General features: G+C 41.9%; 1 protein-coding gene across 1 annotated transcript in view; it reads left to right on the top strand.

The window, feature by feature from the left end:
- The window catches only part of ADAMTSL1 (ADAMTS like 1), a gene marked incomplete at its 3' end in the record, with an annotated part of 475,788 nt that overhangs the window by 414,766 nt on the left and 39,130 nt on the right, over positions 1 to 21,892 (top strand). Inside the window, exon 24 of the mRNA XM_082260455.1 lies at positions 12,550 to 12,762. Within this exon, the coding sequence (XP_082116581.1) occupies positions 12,550 to 12,762 (213 nt within the window). The remainder of the gene's footprint in view (positions 1 to 12,549; positions 12,763 to 21,892) is intronic.

The following is a 21,892-nucleotide window of genomic DNA, read 5'->3' as shown; positions in this document are numbered from 1 at the left end:
TTCAGAAAGGTACTCCGGTACTCTGATGACCTTCAGAGAGGTACTTGGGTATTCTGATGGGCTAGAGACAGGTACTCGGGTAATCTGATGGGGTGCAGATAGGTACTCGGGCACTCTGGGCTGGAGACAGGTACTCGGGTACTCTGGGCTGGAGACAGGTACTGGGGGCTGGAAACAGGTACTCGGATACTTTGAGGGTCAGAAGACAGGTATTCTATTGGGCTGCAGATAGGTACTCAGATACCCTGATGGGCTGGAGACAGGTACTCAGGTATTCTGATGGGCTGCAGATAGGTACTCTGAAGGGCTGGAGACAGGTATTCGGGTACTCTGATGACAGGTACTCGGGTACTCTGATGGGCTGGTGACAGGTACTCGGGTACTCTGATAAAAGGTACTTGGGTACTCTGATGGACTGGTGACAGGTACTTGGGTACGCTGATGGCATGTTCTCAGGTACTCTGATGGGCTGCAGAGAGATACTTGGGTACCCTGATGGGCTGCAGAGAGGTACTCTGGTACTCTGGGCTGAAGACAGGTACTCAGGTACTCTGATGTGATACAGAGAGGTACTCTGATGGGCTGGTGACAGGTACTCCGGTACACTGATGACAGGTACTCGGGTACTCTGATGACAGGTACTCGGGTACTCCGATGACATGTACTCGGGTACTCTGATGACAGATACTTGGGTACTCTAATGACAGGTACTCAAAGTACCCGAGTACCTGTCATCCGAGTACCTGTCATCAGAGTACATGAGTACCCTTCACCAGCCCATCAGAATACCCGAGTACCTGTCATCAGAGTACCTAAGTACCTGTCATCAGAGTACCCGAATACCTGTCACCAGCCCATCAGAGTACCCGAGTACCTGTCACCAGCCCATCAGAGTACCCGAGTACCTGTCATCAGAGTACCTGATGGGCTGGTGACAGATACTCGGGTACTTTGATGGGCTAGTGACAGGTACTTTGATGGGCTAGTGACAGGTCCTCTTTATTGGGGGGCAATCAGTGTGTTTTGGGGTGCACTATGATCGGTAACTAGCTGTTACCGAAATCTCCTCCTCACACAGGATCCGTATGTGAGGAGGAGAACACGGTAACAGCTAGTTACCGTTGTCTCTGTGGCCATTCTGTGACCAGCTGTGATTGGACACAGCCGGTCACGTGGTAAAAAGCCAATTTAATTGGCTCATTCCCTGATCACCGCGCTGCGCGCCCCCAGGGGCGCGCATTGCAGTGGGAACGTGCGGCTCGCGCTGAAGCCTCTCATGTGATCAGCTGTGATTGGACACAGCCGATCACATGGTAAACAGCCAATTTAATTGGCTGTTTACCTAGATTGGGGATGGGCTCTGTCTGAGGGACGAGCCTCATCCCTGATCGCCATGCTGCACGCCCCCGGGGGCGCGCAGTAGCGGCGAGAGTGGGCGGACGTCATATGACGGCCGCCTTGATCGACAAAAGGTTCCTGCCGGCGTCATTTTACTATGACCCAGTATGGAAGTGGTTAAAAAGTTAAATGTAAAGCTTTCTTCAGAATAACTGCCATGAAGGATCTTTTTGCCACTTTCTGTTATAGGATCACAACGCTGTGTCCCTGTCTCCCAATTATCCTCCTGCATTGTCACCCTGTCAGAGAGGTTTCAAAGACCTACAGCCTGACTGAAAGTGGTTGTTTTGTCACACAGTACCCATGCATGATTGACTTTTATCACCATCAAGACACCTTCCCTAAAAAATAGCATGCAACTATCACTGAAGTGCATGAACATTGCATGCATATACTATAAATGATACACAATGTTTTAGCAAACTAGATGTAATTTACTTAGGTTTGCATCTAGTCTAAGGCAATTGGGTCCATTTGCTAAAACTGGAGAGTGCAAAATCTGGTGCAGTTATGCATGGTAGCCAATCAGCTTCTAACTTCAGCTTGTTAAATCAAGCTTTAACAAAAAACTGGAAGCTGATTGGTTTCTATGCAGAGCTGCACCAGATTTTGCACTTTCCAGTTTTAGTAAATTAACCCCAATGTCATATTAGTTTTGAGCAGCTTAGAATCGTGAAGCTGATGAAAGATTATTTGGCTTCTATGGCTAACTGTCTATTACTGGTATTTGCACTTTCTTGTTGGATAAATAAAGACCATCTTTTTTTATGCAGGGATTTACATCCACAAGCACATTTCCTGCCCCATGATAGCTGCTGAGTGTTGCCTATCAAACTTTTCATTTTCCCTAGTTAGATGACATGCATTAAAGCTGCCTTCCAGAGTATGCAGAGTATCTACCCAATTTGGCCACTGTGCTAACTCAGCAATGAAATAGAGAACATAGTTTATAACAGAGGCACATATCTATGCATTAAGACATTTGGTTGCTATGTCAGAATACCATATGGACCACCAAAATATACATTTTGGATGTTATACAACTTCTGCAAAGTTGGGTCTCCAACTTAGGCTCTTTAATCAGCGCTGGACTGGTCTTCACCTTACAGGTCACCTTCCAAAAATGCGATACATGCAACCACTAGCATACAGATGCAAATTATATCTAGCAGGTAGACCCAGACATCCATAAATGCTCCCAAATGTCCTTCATTTGGAGGGAACTTCCCTCTTTTGGAACCAAATCCCTCTGTCCCTCCCCCTCCTTTAGTTATCCCTCTGTTATGTAGAACTCTATAAAAAAAAGTACTATTTAACTAGAAAATGTGTTGTACCTTACTGCACCTTTTATGCAACCTCTGTATTAATTAGTTTATTATTTTGCTACTACATAGGAAAGGTAGTTGTGAAAAAAAGCACTTTAATTTAATCAATTATTAATTGGTTATTTTTTTATTCATTGTCCAGGTAACTGGGAGTGACGCAGGGATATAGCTCATGGAAGCTGGTTCAGTTCTTCTAAAACCTGACCATCACCCAGAATCATTTCTTACCTGTGCCTTTAAAATCAGTGGGAGCCTTGTTGTGTTGGTGCTTATCTACCAAAAGCAATGAAATTGTGTGGCCAATAAATGTATATAGCGGCTAGAAAGGTATAACAGGAATCCAACTGAACATGAAAATGAGTATACAATTTGATACCATGTATATGCTATTAGAAACAAAATAGGAGCAATCAATAAAATAACAAGAACTAAAGGTATTGCCCCTGATAAAATGTTGAAGTTATGATTAGGGATGATCGAACTTTTGAAAAGTTCGGTTCGACCAGAACACCCGAACTTCCCGAAAGTTCGGCCCGGATTTCAGAACCTCATTGAAATCAATGGGACCCGAACTTCGGTAATCAAAAAACACCATTTTTAAGCCCTAAAACCCAATAATTGCCCCTAAAAAGTACCTAAGGTTCTGGGTCATGCCCCATTAACTATTAATCACACAAAAAAAAGTTCTTAAAAATTGTAAATTTTGATAAAAAAAGCCAATTATTGAAAAAATTAAAAAAAAAAAAAGAAATTTTTTGATTTTGACTTTGGATTTAGTATCTGGGGGGGTCTAAAAAGTGTCCCTGTGAAGTTTCAGCTCTGTAGCATGTCCAGAACCAGAAAAAAAATATATAATTTTTCAGTAGAGCAGGGATGGTGGGACCCTCCTTTTACACCTATCTGATCTTTTTTTCTGGTTCTGGACATGCTACAGAGCTGAAACTTCACAGGTACACCTTTTAGACCCCCAGACACAAAATCACACAACAAAAGTTCTTAAAAATTGTCATTTTTGATAAAAAAAAGCCAATTATTGAAAAAATGAAATAAAAAAAAAAGAAAAATAAATTTTTTTATTTTGACTTTGGATCTGGGGGGTCTAAAAAGTGTTCCTGTGAAGTTTCAGCTCTGTAGAATGTCCAGAACCATAAAAAAAAGATTGTTTGTTTTAGTGCAATTATAGATCTGGAATATGGCTTCTCGCTTTTCACACCTTGCCGGTTTAATAGCAGGCATTTTTTTGGGTTCTTTGGAGTCAGGAAAAACATCTGAACTTGTGTATAGTGGTACTGTACACAGGTTCAGATATTTTGCCTGCCTCCAAAAACCCCCAAAAAATGCCTGCAACAACACACCTGGGCATTTTTTTTTTTTTTTGGCGCTAGCGTTTTTTTGGGCATTTTTTTGGGTTCTTTTGAGGCATGCAAAACATCTGAACTTGTGTACAGTACCACTATACACAAGTTCAGAAGTTTTTCCTGACTCTAAAGAACCCAAAAAAATGCCTGCTATTAAACCGGCAAGGTGTGAAAAGCGAGAAGCCATATTCCAGATCTATAATTGCACTAATACAAACGATCTTTTTTTTATGGTTCTGGACATGCTACAGAGCTGAAACTTCACAGGAACACTGAGGAAAAGAGGAAAAATCTCTTTTTTTTTTATTTTTTCAATAATTGGCTTTTTTATCAAAAATGACAATTTTTAAGAACTTTTTTTGTGTGATTTTGTGTCTGGGGGGTCTAAAAGGTGTACCTGTGAAGTTTCAGCTCTGTAGCATGTCCAGAACCATAAAAAAAAAGATTGTTTGTATTAGTGCACTTATAGAACAGGTTGTTTGCTTCTCGCTTTTCACACCTTGCCAGTTTAGTAGCAGGCTTTTTTTTTGGGCATTTTTTTGGGTTCTTTAGAGGCAGGCAAAACATCTGAACTTGTGTATAGTGGTATATATACCCGTATACACAAGTTCAGATGTTTTGCCTGCCTCCAAAAACCCCAAAAAAATGCCTGCAACAACACACCTGGGCATTTTTTTGGGCATTTTTTTGGGCATTTTTTTGGGCATTTTTTTTGGGCATTTTTTTGGGTTCTTTGGAGGCAGCCAAAACATCTGAACTTGTGTATAGTGGTGTATATACACACCTAGCCATATATAGGTGTGATAGGAGCGTAACTATATTGGTGTTAATTATTTCATTAGCGCAAGTAGTTTTTTCTGCTCCTTTCACACCTATATATGTCTAGGTGTATATATACAGACATGGTTGTGTATATATACCCCCTATACACATGTTCAGATGTCATGTCTGACTCCAAACGTGCTCAAAAAATCACTAGCAACGCCTGCAGCCAAAAAGAATGCTGAGGGCGGCGAAGCCATATTACAGAAGCGAAAGTGACTTGAGAGAAACTAGCTTTTCTCTATAGCGGTCACCCTGCTATGGAAGGGTTTTGTCACCCTGCCATAGCAGTCACTGTCAGTTAACCCTACACTACACTACGGTCCCCTTACACTTAACACTTTCCCTACAGAAACTGAATAAATTAAAGCTAACTAAAGTGTAAAAGAGCACTCTAACTAGACTAGATATCCCTTTCCTCACACTAATAAATGCTAAATGACACTTTGTAACACTTTGTAACAGAAGTAACAGAACAGCATTCCACTCTCTTCCATGTCCCGTATAAGAATGCTAGGAATTTGGCGGGGTATATCTTATATACTGGGGGGCGTATTCACTAATGATTGGACTATGGACCCCCTAGTCACTGCAATCACATTCCTAGCATTCTCCTGCCCCCTCAATTGGCTTTTGCTAATGGTTCTGGTCCAATCACAGGCTTTTAAAGTCCATTTCCTGTCCCATTGCATTTTGGTCGGTTCTGGTTGCCGAATTCCGAACTTTTTGGGCAAAAAGTTCTAAATTCGGCCGAACCTCGAACACCCAATGTTTGGGCCGAACCGATGGTCGACCCGAACGGTTCGATCATCCCTAGTTATGATAAATATGAATAAGGTTAACTTGATCATATTTATGCTTAAGCTCTTTTGAGTTATCATTACTTGTATTTTACTAAGCAGAAGACAAATACATTACTATTTCTGGTAGGTGACCTCAAAGTACCAAATTTTCTGCTAATGATAATCAAGGTTCTGCAGCATGGTTACCCTCTGTGTTATCATAGAAGGTACCACCGGTTCCCTTTGTCTGCCTTTTTTATTTAGTTGTATCTGGTTTGTATATTCACACAATCCATCGAACTGATGGTCTTTTGTGGATGAGTAATGCATATGAGATTCATCAGTATCCTGACAAGTTTATCCCATAGAGAAGTGAGCACACAGGTCAAGTAGATTATCTTGCACGTTGTGTACAGAGCATTTTACTAAGAACCACGTGTAGCACTTCTTCAATATACGCAAATACTTTCTTAGCCATGATGCAGAATTAATAGCAGTCTTATTTAACTCTTTCTCTGCTTTAAATTATAATGTTAGTAATATACCAACCTTAATTTGCTAACACAAAATTCCACCCCTTCTATGGAAGTAAACTAAACTGATTGTAATGTATAGAGGAATCAAACTATGCTTTAGTTGGACTTGGCAGGTGTCATATAAAGGAAAGCAGCTCAGTCTGCACATGGAAATATTTAAAAAACACAAAATAAAATCATTAAGTACATATCAAGGCACTTTGCTAGAAGACTGGTGCGTCAAAAACGTACCTACTATTAGTTGGTATGTATTAGGGCCTTATTTTAGGCGAATCTGTATGTAGGGCATGTGTAGCCTACCATTGCCAACTTTTACATGTGTAAATTCTAGCTCACTGGCTGTCAAACCAATCTAAACTCTTAAAAATATTTAGTACATATCTATGCACTTTTCTAAAAGAATGGTCCGACAACATTTCCTACATTGGTCCTGGCACGCATAGAACCTGATTTCACAGAATCTTGAATTACAAAATTTGGATGGTTGCATTACCAATGTATACTTCTGAAAATGCTAGCTTCTTAACTCAGTCTGATGTCTTGTTTTCAGTACATTCTGAGTCACTGGCCTCGGCTCTGACTTCACTCTGACTTGGCTTGCTTAATCCATTTTTTGGGTCAGTAACTCTGAAAGAACTGATGCAAGAGACAGCTAGGCAATATGCACTTTCAGAAGGTCAGCAATGTTTACATCCATATTAAATTTAGTTCCAGAACACTTTTAGAGGAATAGTTTCAGGGAATACTTAGTCTTTCAGGTATTGTGATGCTCACTTGAGCATGAATCTGGTGCTTGCAAGCATTTGCATGACTATTGTTCCTCCAATTAAAGCCTTACTGTAGCCTCTTATGTGTAGCTTGGAATAAAGTGTGACATGTGACTGGTTTGAGCTTTTGACATACTACTAAAATAAGGAAACAGAAGGCTTCGGTGTTTATATGTGCGATGTATCATGTGTGGGTGTAATGTGTGTTGCAGATTGCATTGTGGGAGATGCACAGTGTGTGGTAATGCATGCTGCACTTTGCACTTTATAAGTGGTATGTTATAGATGATTTTAGGTTAAATGTACAAAATGGTTAGGTCAAATTACAGATAATGGTTTGGCATGGGTCTACATACACAGACCTAACCAGTTCCCTGACACCATTGTGGCCCTGTTAGGATTAACACTATCCAAAAATTCTGGACAATACTGGTTTAGATATTTTGTTTTTAATTATCTTAGCTGAACTTTAAGAAGGTGAAGTAAAAAAGGTAAAACAAAAGAATGCCAGCACAGATTATCACTGTGAAAATCTACTTTCCTCTCCTAAAACCCTTTCCCATGCACAGTAAGCAAATTCTTTTTCCCTATTTATCTTTTTATTTTTTTGGTTTGCATGTTCTGGACTGCCCCCTGTCCTCCATTAACAATTAGGGAAAAATTGACATGCTATGCTCCTGGTAGCTCATGAGATATGCAAAACACACATTCAGGAGGCATCAGACTCCATTCACGGAAAGAGAAGGGGGGTGGAACTGAGGTGAGTCATTTGTGGGGGCAGCTACCTGAACACAGAAAAGGCAGCTGCTTCCTCATGACATCACAAAAGAAGATGGCAGTGCAGGACCCGGTGGACAGTTGAGTATGAGATTTGAGGACAACACAACATTAGGTAAGGGGGGGATAAAAAAATAAATAAAAGGAGGGTGGTAAAGTTCCACCAACCAGATACGAGTAATCAATTTAGCTTTAAGGAAAAAGTAATTAAAAATTAGAATTTGAATCCTTCTCAATTTCTTTCTCTCAGTAATTATATTAGTGCAGCGTTACCTTCTATGGAAATATGTTTGTACTATTATTTTCTTGTTTTTTGTCCCTGTCAGGCTGTAAAGTTTCACAGGAGGATGACATATTTCCTGCCTGGGAAAAACTGTCTACTTGAAGAGCATATTTCATGTAATCCTGACAGCACCTGTGGTATTTAGTTTTTTTTAGTGTATAAAGTTCAGGCAGGAAACAAGATAAACTTACAGAATGGTCCTTCTGGTCTTCTAGGGAAAATACTGGTAAATAATTACAATTTAAATAATCTCTGAAAGTTAAGACTGCAAAAATATAACAATTCAAGGATAGAGATTCAGATAATTACACATGCTCATTAGTGACTGGTTCTTTTTAAGGAAATGACTCACAACTGTTACTTAAGTTGATCAAACTCTCATTCATACCATCAGCCATCTGCATATCTAGTCTTAGCTTTGTTTCTGTGTCAATATATAACATTAACCAAACCTATTTGTCAATGGGATCTTTTTATAGATTATTTGAGTTAGTTATCTGCTTATATTGTATGTCTTTCTCCTTTTATATAGCAGAAATAGTTTATATATCTGTTGACATCAAACAGCAAAAAACCACGTATCCAGGATTATGATATTAGTACTTGGTGGAAGAGAATATGTTTCTCAGCAGCCCCATCATTTTGCATTGTGCAATCAGCCTGTCTCATACACTGTAATCATTGTTCTGTTCTGAAACAGAGTTCTTTAACTAATGCACTAGCCTGATGCAACCTCTTTTCTTTCTAAACAACGGCCATACAAGCTATGAACGTGCTATACTCTAGCAAGACTAAATGAGAATCTTTTCAATTTTAACAAATCTCTAAAGTGGATGTAAATTGCATACATGTGTAAGTTACACCCATTGGTTGAAGGCCATGTCTCCTAGGAACAGGGATTGTGCTATTTATATTAAAAAGTGACTGTAAACTTCCATGCTTTATATTATGTAGGCATTGCTTCCAGAAAATTTCCTCTTTATCTGAAAGTGCTGTTTAACCCTAAATCTAGTGCATGGCAAATATTATATTTAAGCTTTGAGCAGATGCGGACCAGTTTAGTCAGCCTTAAATTTTTATTCTATCTCTGTGTTTCCAGCTGCAACTTATCTGAAGTCAGGTTCCCTGGTCCACCCACTTGACATAACTATTTTTTGAGGGGTTAGACTTTTCTTACTGGACTTTTGTCCATGTTACATCATAGAGGATGTAGCACAAAACTGAGACCCATGAACTATAGCTTGTATGTTCCAGCCCTTTAGAATATATGAAAATCCAGTAGATGGATTCTGGAAAAAAAGAGGTAAACAGCTCCCCTACATGCGATTATGATGGCATTCCCACTCACTGGCCTATCTTTGCTTTATTAAACCAGACATCAACTGGGAAAATGTATCCAATTAATTTTAGCAGTTCCCCAAAGAACAGCCTGAGGAAGTTGTAGTATGCCTGTAGACATAACACTGATGTAGCTGTTGGGATCAGAAGCATATTGAAGCCTTCTTAAACAGAAGGTTGTTAAACGTCATTCCTATTGAAAAGACAAGAACTCACTGCTCAAGGTGGTGTGATTGCCTGATGACTCACACCGGTTCATGCCCCGGCTCGCCTCCGTGAAAACTTGATAAAGAGAAAGAAATTGGCAGCACTCCAGGTTGAGTCAAAATCCAGATTTATTGACTGGACATCCAAATATGACAATTGTGACAAGGTAGACGCATTTCAGACACTGACTGTGTGCTTAATCATCTAATCATTAGTAATGATTAAGCACACAGTCAGTGTGTGAAACGCGTCTACCTTGTCACGATTGTCATATTTGGATGTCCAGTCAATAAATCTGGATTTTGACTCAACCTGGAGTGCTGCCAATTGCTTTCTCTTTATCAAACGTCATTCCTATACATATCCCCAAAATAACAGGATTATTTGTAATTATAGGATAGTGGGCAGAGCCATACATATGCTGTTTTGCACCCCAAACTGCATACAGGTGTTTCAGGCTTTTGCCAATTATCAGTACAGTGTATGAACTTGAAACCAATGGCTTCTATGGAGTAGGGCTTGGAAACCAACAAATAACATTCTGGGGTTTTTTTGTAACTGAATATGTGAAAAGTGGAATCTAGGTTAGACTAGAATTTTTTGAGTAGACATTGGGACCTACGGAGTAGGCTTTGGAACCCAAAGAAACAGTAGAACTATTCAGGTTATGGTGAGAAGGGACTAAAGCAATCAAAAAGTCCTCAGTGCATTGCGCAGTGAAACCTTCTTAAGATGAATATTTCTCATTTCAGACCATAGGGCATGGCCATGCTAATCATTGCTTTACAACCCATCAGCCAGATGCTCATCTAAAACTGCTGATGTATAGTGCTTTTCTAAGACTGCTATAGTGGATGTACATTTCAAAGCAGGCATGGAATGTCTCCTAGATCAGGTCGCATTGCATGTGTCTGTTGAGTATTCAAGTCCTGTAAAATGCTGCTTCATTTTGTGAAGACCTACCCCTTTTTTCCCTTTGGGATTAATGAAGCATTCTGAATCTAAATCTAAATCTCTTTTCCTGGGTAATTGCAGCAGGTCCAGGACATTATCCCAATCTGATCTTTGATAAGAGACACCTGTAGGAAATATAACCTGCAGACAATGGCAAAAGTCATGCCAATTAACAGATATGCTCTTTTGTTATTTTCCACAGTCATGACAAAGTTTTGAGTTTTTCTTGTGATAATCAAGTTGTTAATGAATTATTAAGGGCAAGCATAGAAATTGTTTGCTCAATTGTTGGCTCTTTCACCATTACAAGCAGCAGATATGCCTGTGCATGTCTTAATTTGGTACACGCAGCCAGAATGTCAGGCGGCATCACCCGGTTCAGTAGAAACCAGCTGACATTCGGGTCGTGTTTACTGGAGTCCAGACGGCTTCTGTTGAAGGGGCATGACTGAAAAAGGTCTGCCGATTGGCTCCCAATCAGCACTCAGCCAATGGCTGAGAGCGCTTACCAGAGTGTTCTGGCAGGGGGCCACCCCTCTGTCAGAGCACAATACAACAGCAAGGAAGATCGCTGTGCTAACGACAGATAGTTAGTGCAGCATCAGGTTTTTTTCATTCAGCCCTGCTGGGTTGAACGAAATAAAACTATTAGTGTGTACTAGGCTTAAGTCTACTAACAGATAAGCATATATGGGAAAGTCCTGTTTCTCTATCAGATATTTTAGACCTGCCACAGTAGCTGCTGCTTTTCTTTCATCTCAACCAATGTCTGACTGTTGGCATAAGATAAAATAAATATGCAGCAGAAAATGTGTCAAATAAATACAAAATATGTTTCAGGCCAATATGTGTTCTGCTAGATATTTTTGGTAAAAAAAAAAAATCCCAATAAACGTACATTGATTTGTCTGCAAATGGTATAGCATCTACAAGCCATGGTATATATATATATATATATATATATATATACTGGAATTGTTATTTATTGATTTTTTTTTTATAGCGGGACTGTGATAGTATGGTGGGCATTCTGACACTAACTGACACTTTGTGGGAACCAGTGACACTAATACAGTGATCAGTGCTAAAAATATACACTGCCACTGTACTAATGACACTGGTTGGGAAGAGGTTAACATCTAGGATGATCATGGGGGTTAAATGTGTGTCTAACTGTGCTTGGTGCATTCACTGCGTGCTGTCTTTTCTAAGGGATGTGCCGGTTTTCACCTACCACTTTGCAAGGAAACAAAAAGTACCATATCTCCGCTAGCAGGACAGAGCTCTGTATTGTTTACATTCACTGATCACTGTCCTGTCATCCTCTTCACTGATCAGCGGGTGCCAGCGATCAATAATTTGCTGGAACCCGCTGATTGGCTTGTGCTGTGACTAATCACAGAACAGCCGGGGTGGCGACCGTGCATGCTTGCCTCCTACCTGGAAGTGCTACATCAGGTACTAGATACGTGATCCAGCGAAGGAGAGCTGCTCTGCCACCATACTCCTACATGCGGCAGTCAGGAAGTGGTTAAAAGAAATCTGTGGTCACAGCATACTTTTTCATTTTATAACATCAGCATTGTAATAACAACACAAATAATAGTTCCTATTAACAATCTAATAAAGGTTTACTTGAAAAATGTTCTTTCATGCTATGAGTGCTGCCTGTCTGCTGTTCATCTCTGTCCACAGCTTCCCGGATTCCCTGCATGTTTTGCGGCTTCTCCCCTGCTGTTTACATTTCTAAGAACTACATGCTACCTAAGCACCTCTGTAATTCAGAAGGCAGGCTCTGTAAAATGTGTGACACAGTAGTGCCTACTCACAGGACATAGTGATTATGTGTCACAGATTTCAAGGAAGTACAAACCTCAGGATCATTCAGAGTAATGGGAGTAGGCACAAAATAATTAAAATACTATGTAGCAATGAATATATGAGTTTACATTTGACTATAGATACGCTTTAACTAACTGTGTGTCTTTGGTTTATGCAACAGGATGCCCTGTGAAAGGAGAATCTGTGCCCAGCATTTCTTGGTTTCATGTAAATCAGCCACTGAATAATGGAGTACGGCCATCATATGAGATTCTGGAAGGTGGACAAATTCTAAGACTAACTAATATAAGTAAAGATCATCTAGGAGAATACAGTTGTGTTGTAAACAATCCTTCTGATTCACTTACGCAACGAGCTTTGCTGTTAATTAAAGGTAACTAGATATCATATATATTTTCATCCTGGACATACTTTTATTGTGTAAGATGTCATATGGGACGGCAGGAAGGAGTTTGCTTGTAAACATGACTACCCTTTAATAACAATTTTTTTTTTTTTTTTTTTTTATATAAATAAATAAATAAATAAATAAATAAGGCACTCGGACACTTCGTTGGATGGAAAAGGCCGCGGCTTATTTTATTAGCTGGTACAAACTTTAAATACTCAACCAACAATATTTTCTTTAACATATTCAAATACAACCAACCCAGTCATGAACAACTCGGGTTGTACAAGAATAAAATTATCATTAATTTTAGCAATTATCCAAAACACCATTCATAAAACATAACTTACACAACAAAAAACGTCCCCCTCTAATACAGAGGTGACCCAACCAGACTAATATTGTAAGCCGCGACAAACCTAAAGGGAGGGAGGGAGGGGAAAAGCAGGTGAGGATTTTTGAAGAGATTGAGCTGTGAGGGCTCGGGCGGACCATTAAATAGCCCCCCTTCTGAGGTAACCTTCCTCCCATAGGAGGGAGAGTGTGGGCGTGGATAGGGGCTCATTCGCTGGAACCACTACTCTAACTAAAAACTGCCTAGTTACTGCAACTAGTTTTGCCCAGCTACACCTGAGGCGGGAAAACCTGAGCAGGAAAGCCAGGAAAACAAGCCTTAGGGTCAAAAGTTCACTAACCCCTGACATAGCTTACCAGTATAACCCATATTAAAATGGCCTCACTAATGCTAACTACCATACTCTCACCCTTCCACCATCCCATAAGAAAGGGGGGCTTATATTAGCCCCCTTTCTCATATGGGACGGCAGGAAGGAGTTTGCTTGTAAACATGAATACCCTTTAATAACATTTTTTTTTTTTTTTTTTTTTTATATAAATAAATAAATAAATAAATAAATAAGGCACTCGGACACTTCGTTGGATGGAAAAGGCCGCGGCTTATTTTATTAGCTGGTACAAACTTTAAATACTCAACCAACAATATTTTCTTTAACATATTCAAATACAACCAACCCAGTCATGAACAACTCGGGTTGTACAAGAATAAAATTATCATTAATTTTAGCAATTATCCACCAGACAGGCGATCCTCATCGCCTGTCACCACACCCCCGAAGCGCGGCCAGTTCTATCATAGTACCAAGATTGGCGTTGAAAATGTCCAACCCAATGTTTGAAAGGTGGACCCCATCGTCCCTGTAAAGACCACGGATGCCACCCTCCAAGTCCGAGTGCCTATATGACAAAATATCGCTCTGAAGCAAAAATTTCTCCAAAGCTTTATTGACCCTCTTTCTGACTCTGCCTAAAACCTTAAGGTAACCAGCAGACCACACCAATCTTTGAATTATTTCTGAAAAAACTATGACCGTACCAGGCAAGATCTGCTGCACCCGGAGTAGATCATCCCGGATCTGAAAAATCAAACTAAGAGTCTTCACACTACCCACATCGTTACCACCCAGATGTACAACCAAAATGTCAGGGGGGGGGGGCGGTTGACAAGTAACCCATCTAAAGTAGTCAATAACTCCACCCACCGCATACCCCTCTTACTAAACCAAAATAACTGAAATCTGTTTCCATCCAGGCCAAGATGATCTGAGTAAATCCTCCTCTTTGCTCTCAGGTGAGCCCAGTGCACGAAGGAGTGCCCCACTATCCAAACTCGTAGCCGATTACCTGGAAGGATCAAAAACAAGATTATGGCGAACATAAGAAGTATAGCAGTCAGACTTCCATCTCCCCAAACCCTTAATCTGACCAACCTCTAAACCCGACCTGGAGGCCTCAGTTGCTGCCCCAATTCTAAAAGAGTGGGAGGAAATTTTTAATGTACCCCATCCAAGCACATTTAAACATTTTTGCAGCACAGCATTGAACTGAAACTTAGTAAGGACTTTACCATCCCCATGAACTAGAAGCATACCGGTATGATGAGGTCTAATATTCAAAAACTCTGAGACTAGGAAAACTGGGCACACAGGGGAACCTTGAAACCTATTTAAATGACACCAATGCCCGACGCCTGCTTGATCCGTTTTCGATTTGCGCAAAAATATGCTCAGCCTGTCAATATAGCAATGAACATCCTCTAATCTTAAACCAGAACCTCGAACCGCGGATACTGGTATAAGCTCAGATATTCGCAAGGCGGCAAAAAATAGCAATGAAAAAGCAGCCTTGAATAACGAAACTTCGTGGGTTGAGTAGCACACCCCGGACAAAGCATCACAAAGTTTGATTAAAATGTCTAAAGTGATAGGACGTCTCTGATCCGCAAATGAATTGGATTTCTTGTAACCCTTCATCGCCTGGCGTACCGAGAAAAACGAGGAGCAGGCCGGGAGGCCCTGCAACCTAACAAAAAATGACACTCCTGCTAAAATTTTCCCAATATGAGCCCAGGAATACTTTTTTCTAAACAATGCATTTAGGAAAAGAAGAACCAGCTCCTCAGAAAAAGCAGCATGAGGGCTGTTCACCGCATCCAGGAATTCTAGCCACATAGTAAAGGCTGCTTGGTAACCCGACCAAGAACTATGCGCCAAGGACTTCTCTACACACTCCGTCACCAACTCTAGACCAGGTCCCAGAGGTGAGCCAGGCATGGGGTACCCACGGGGTCCGCGTCTGGGAGCAGCTGAAAAAACTTTTGTACCTGAAAGCGAGACCGAGAGTCCGCCAGATCATTGTCCTTACCTGGGACATACGATGCCTTAATCCAGATATTAAAGGTTAAGCATTTAAAAACCAGATGCCTCAGCAGCGCAATGACCGGCGGAGATCTCGAGGTCAGACAATTAATTGCGTATAAAACGCCCTTATTGTCCGTCCTTACCAAAATCCGATGATTACTAAAAAATTCCCCCCATAACTCCAGGGCCACCACGATAGGAAACAGTTCCAGTAATACCACATTTTTAACAAGTTTTAAACGTTTCCATCGTTCGCACCAACGCTCCGCGCACCAGTGCGTACGCCAGATGGCAGCGAAACCAACTGAACCCGCAGCGTCAGTGCGAAGAAGGAAATCCTTGTCCAGGACAAAATCTGATTGCCAAACTGCTTTGCCATTGAAATGCAGTAAGAACTGAAGCCAAACCATTAAGTCTGCCCTCATCTCATGTGACACTCTGACATGGGCCGAGGGGGACTTCAGACCAGAAACAGCGAGATACAACCTTCTAGAGAAGGCCTTTCCCACAGGGATTACCCGTGAGGCAAAGGCCAACAACCCCAATAAGGACTGCATCTCTTTGAGGCAAACTTTCTTTTTCCTGATGACTAAAATTAACATACCTCTTAATTTTCGTATCTTGTCAGCCAGCAATCTGAACTCCATCTGGACCGTATCGATGGTGATTCCTAAAAATTCTAAACATGTGCATGGCCAAACAGTTTTTTCAGACGCTAAAGGAACCCCAAACGACTTGCAGAGCATGCAAAAGGTTCTAAGAAGAAATTCACAGTCGTATGTACCAACCGTCCCCATAAACAGGAAATCATCCAGATAATGCATCACCTTGAATGACCCCGTCACCTGTTGTAGCACCCATTCCAAAAAAGTTGAAAAGCACTCGAAGTAGTAGCATGACAGGGAACAGCCCATGGGCAGGCACCTGTCAAAATAAAATTTGTCTTCAAAAAATATACCCAAAGAATTAAAGCAGGATGGATGCAGGGGCAACAGCCGAAAAGCTGACTTAATGTCCGCTTTTGCAAGCAATGCACCTTTACCTAAAGTTTTAATAATCACCAGCGCGTCCTCAAATGTTGCATAAGAAACAGACGCATCATCAGCATCAATCTCCTCATTCAAGGAAGCACCCCTGGGATAAGAGAGGTGATGTATTAGTCTAAAGGAATTCGGCTCCTTCTTTTGGACAATCCCAATGGGAGATATTCTGAAATTCCTAAAAGGAGGGTAAGAGAAAGGACCCACAAACCGACCTTCAGAGATTTCTTTATTTATCTTTTCCTGGACAACATCAGACATGTTAGTAACCGACTTTAAATTCTGAACAATTGTACAACCTAACCCAGAAAAACGCGGAAGGCGAAAGCCAAACTTGAAACCGTCAGTTAGTAGCTCCGCCTTCCACCGGTCTGGATACACCCGTAACCACGGGAGCAGTTCTGATACTTTCACTGGCGTTGGGGCCTTTTGGAAAACTTCCTTGCTGGGCCCCGGCCATTCTCCTAAAGCACTTTGCGACTGGATGTGCTCCAGCGCAAAATGCACACTCGTGCCGGTATTTACACGTACCTGGCCATCGACACTGCGAGTCGTTAAAACTGAAACATATCCCCCGCTTATAGGCTGGGGTACCTGCCACCTGCTGGGGAGGGACGGAAGGCACCCTAGGCTGAAAGGGCGGCCTTTGTGGCACAAATAAATCAAGCCACAAACCCACATCTTTAGTACCCCATTTAAGACTAGGGTGCACTGCCATTTTCTGCCTGAAAGCCATGTCGTAGTTAAACCACGCTACTCCTCCAAAGCTTTTATAAGCCTCTAGGATTATTTCTATATGGTGAAATAATCCAACGCTTTTAGCAGGGAACTTCTCACATAGGACAGAGGAGTAAATGCAGAATGCCTGCAACCAATTAAATATGGTTTTAGGCACAAATCTCTTCCTGTCCTCCTCTTCCTTCCTATCCACTTTTGTCATGAACTCCCTAGAGGAGGGTAGCAATGATAAAAGATCAACGTATACACCCTGCCAGATCTTTTCTTTTAAGGCATCAGGTAGGTGGAAACCCAAAGGGGAGACCTCACACGGCATTGATTCCTTCAGAAAACTTTCGGGCAGGTTCTGGGTCTGAGCTACAGAGAATACACTGTTGTCCCTAGTGGCGCCACTAGGTGGCAGCCAGACGTCACAAACGGCTGGAGTAACCTCCACAGGCTTCTGAACCTGTACAGATTGTACACATTTTTTAAAAAGATCAAAAATGACAGAATCAGACAGTACAATAGACTCACCACCCTGCGTGGGCTGATGGCCATGGGGGCTGGGATCCTCCTGCTCTGGTCCCGCTGCATGATGCTCCTGCATCACCGTGCTGGGAAGACATCCTCCGACCTGGGGAGAAGCTGCGCTCTGCTGGACAGCCGGCGCCCATCCGCCAGTCTGGGGTCCCGATGCCGACAAGGGGGGCGGCATGAAGCCCGCCGACGAGCTCCGGTTCCTGACGTCCGCATCCTCGTCCGGTCCATCCTCCTCCGCTCTTCCGAATCTTCCGACCGCGGAGCGCCGTCCAGCTGAAGGGGAAAATCTTCTCCTCGGTGTTCTCCGCCTCTTCGTGGGGCCGACCGCCCCGGAACTTCTTCCTCTTCCGGAGTCACGGCCGACGTCAGAGGTCCGGTGACCGAACGAGTCTCCCGGCGGACATGACGCGGCAGCGTGACCTATGACAGAAGCCTCTGACCTCCCGGGTGACGGCATCACTTCCTCCGCCGCCGCCGCTGCTGATGTAGATGCAGCCGAACCTCCGGAACCCGGGTCCCGCGGCAACTGAAGGCACCTACGAATCCAGGCATCGCCTCCCTCCTCTCCTGCCCTCTCGATAAGCTGCCTAAGGAGACTCATAACTGCCCAGATGCTCCCGAAGACCACCGCACGCAAGAAGAAGAAGAAAAGCAGGTGAGGATTTTTGAAGAGATTGAGCTGTGAGGGCTCGGGCGGACCATTAAATAGCCCCCCTTCTGAGGTAACCTTCCTCCCATAGGAGGGAGAGTGTGGGCGTGGATAGGGGCTCATTCGCTGGAACCACTACTCTAACTAAAAACTGCCTAGTTACTGCAACTAGTTTTGCCCAGCTACACCTGAGGCGGGAAAACCTGAGCAGGAAAGCCAGGAAAACAAGCCTTAGGGTCAAAAGTTCACTAACCCCTGACATAGCTTACCAGTATAACCCATATTAAAATGGCCTCACTAATGCTAACTACCATACTCTCACCCTTCCACCATCCCATAAGAAAGGGGGGCTTATATTAGCCCCCTTTCTCATATTCCTGAGGGTTCTATTATTGTGTAAGATGTCATATTCCTGAGGGTTATATTATGTTACTAGGATCAGCTAAAAATGATGGAGTAGGTAGGTTTTGTCATAGAAGAGGCCAGCTTTATTCATGCATTAAAGATAACCTGAAGTCATCTAAAATCTGGCAGAGCAGTGGCATTTTATAGCAGCAATTTCTTATTCCTACCCCAGAGATAGGGGTTTACTTGTATGCACATTTAAACCAACTCCTGTGGTTGAGTGTCTGGCCCAATTCCCTGCCACCTCTAGCCTCTCACTGTCTATCATAATTATGGGCTATTAGAGAGGAACAAGAGGGGGTGGAGCCAAGTACTCAACTATGCCAGAGGACATCAGATCTTGTGGCTCCTGGAACACTCCAGAAAGCTCTACAGCTAAGCAGGTACCTGGAGGTTCCTGTAGTGATTGGCACTTATTAACCTTTAGATAATGTAAGAAATTATTAAAGCAAAATTCCCTCATAAATGCATCTCTCACACAAGGGTGGTTCCTTCATGAGAAAACCATGTGCCTAATGGCCACCCCTTGAAGGGGCTTGAGACACAGCCCTCACCTTGTGTCTTCAACACTGGGAAATGTTAGATATTCTTTTTACAAAGACTGGTATCCCACAAAATGTGTGTGGTTTACAGCAGCACTAGCATAAATACGGTGAACATGTTGAAACAACATTCAAGGCATCCTTTAGCCTCTTTATGTCATCTTCCTATAATCCCCTGAAGAGCAAAGTAGGAGGTTACAGTGCTGATCCTCTAACATGTTTTTTAGTATTGGGGCCTGGAGGGGGTTGTCCAGGCAGCTTCAAGGAGAATTGAAGAGCGGACACAGCACATGTCTGGTTATGTCCTTCCAAGCAAGTTCATCAAGAAGCTACAAGTTGTAACAGTGGATAGCAGAGAAACATCCAGCATAGCAAGATTATATGAATTGTAAGAATGCCTGGTCAGAATCACACGAGTCCCTAAAATATATTTACTGCTTTGCCTGCGAGAGGTAGCGGGATCAATGCCCGCATCCTCCACCCAAAAAAAATATATATATATATTTACTGCAAAAAAGGCAATGGGTATTCAAACAGCCAGAATATGCAAAACTGAGATATTACTTTTACATTGCTAATTGGTGCAGCTGCCTCTAATTAGTATATTTTTTTATGTTATCTCCTTTCTAAGGATTGCAATAAGCACTAAAAAACAGACACACCTCTAACTTCTCGCAGGAAAACATAGGACACTTTTTAAATTTTATATTGTCGATCCTATGATGCAAGCATGTGTACATTCCAAAATAATTCCATTAGGGAAGATGATGTTAGATGCCTTTCTAGCCCAGGGGTTCTTAATTGCTGGTATCCATACCCCTTGGGTGTATGGGAACCAAAATATGAGGGTATTGGACTGGATCTCTGAAAATATTTTAAGAACTAATGAAAACTGAAACTGGATTCTCACATTAATGAACCTGAAATTAAGGTGGAGAAATCAATTTGAGAAGTATTTCAGTTTAATTTGATTGCACAGTTTGTAAGCTCTTAGGCTGTGTGTGATGCAGAAACCTGTGCTAATTCCTGTGTGGGTTCCTGCATCGCACTTGAATCGGCGGCGGTTCACACTGACATCTGCAAACTGCTGTGGGTGTAAATGTAAAGTTAATGACACCCCAGATCGGTTTGCAGATCACAGTTCAAAATGTGAAATGGTGCAGGAATTGGATTGCATAGGTGTGAACACCCATGCGATCTGATTCCAGTGCAGACCAAAAAAAAAAAAGGGTCCTGCACTATTTTGGTGCCAATGCAATGCGATTTCAGCCATACAGTTTGTATGGCTGAATTGGCATAGCGCAGACATCGCATGTGATCTGCACAGCAGTGTCTGTGATCGCACAAGTGTGAACCCAGCCTTATGAGCAGGGCCCCTCTAACCCTCTTGTATTTTATGGTATTGTAACTGTACTGTCTCCCTTTTATACTGTAAAGCTCTGCATAAACGGTTGCCTCTGTATAAATCCTGTGTATTAAAAATAATAATAATAGTTGAACAGAAACAACAGCAACATTCCTGGTGGTGGCTATTGTATATATTTTTAAATGCCTTTTATAGAAATATGATAAAAGAACTTACTTTCTGATAGCCCTTCTGTTCAAGCTAGCAATATGTTCGGTAAAGCTAAGTTTTTTACATCTTTTGAAGTTATACTGGTATTTTAAAGGACTGGTGGTGATGATTTTGATGAGCTGCTGTGGGGAAAAATGTGAAATCTATCAGGCTCTGCAATCATTATAAAGTTAAGAAACCCCATCATAGCCACATATAGGGGCTTGGTTTTAATGATCAGTCAAATAATTGCCTTTAGTTTCATTGTACTTCCTCACATGTGTTCAAAATGCCAAACTGCAATATTCAAATGAAGTATAAATAAATGGTTAACGGTGTATAAATGAGGTAAAACCAGCAAAAAATTGAAAAAACCAAGAAAAGACAATAATGCTACTTTGAATTGGGTTGCTTTTAATTGATTACACCAAGTTTAGTTTTGTATATTCTCAGAAAAGACAGAAAAAGGGCTTGCATTCTTGTTTATGCATGTTATATCATGCATTAACTTGTGTTGTGCTAAAGTGGTAGTAAAGTCTTCTTTTTCACTTGTACCTACAGGTAAGCCTATAATAAGGCTTGCCTGTAGGTACAGGGAATATCTCCTAAATGTGCATCATTTAGGACAGGGGTCTCCAAACTACGGCCCTTCAGTTGTTCAGGAACTACAATTCCCATCATGCCTAGTCATGTCTGTAAATGTTAGAGTTTTACACTGCCTCATAGGACATGTACTTCTGCAACAGCTGGAGGGCTGTAGTTTAAAGATCCCTGATTTAGGAGATATTCATAACAGCCGGTAATACCACCGGCGCATGTGCACTGCACTCTGAATGGACGGCACACTACCATGTGCCATCCATCCAGCGTCCTGTGCCTCGACCATACCTCTGGTGCACATGCCCTTTTGTGTGACGCATGCAGTGCACTACCATGCATTGACATGC

This window comes from Pelophylax lessonae (assembly GCF_965119305.1).
Source record: "Pelophylax lessonae genome assembly, chromosome: 1".
NCBI classification, from domain to species: domain Eukaryota; kingdom Metazoa; phylum Chordata; class Amphibia; order Anura; family Ranidae; genus Pelophylax; species Pelophylax lessonae.
The sequence above is the reverse complement of the archived record's forward strand: the minus strand, read 5'-3'. Positions and strand labels throughout refer to the sequence as shown.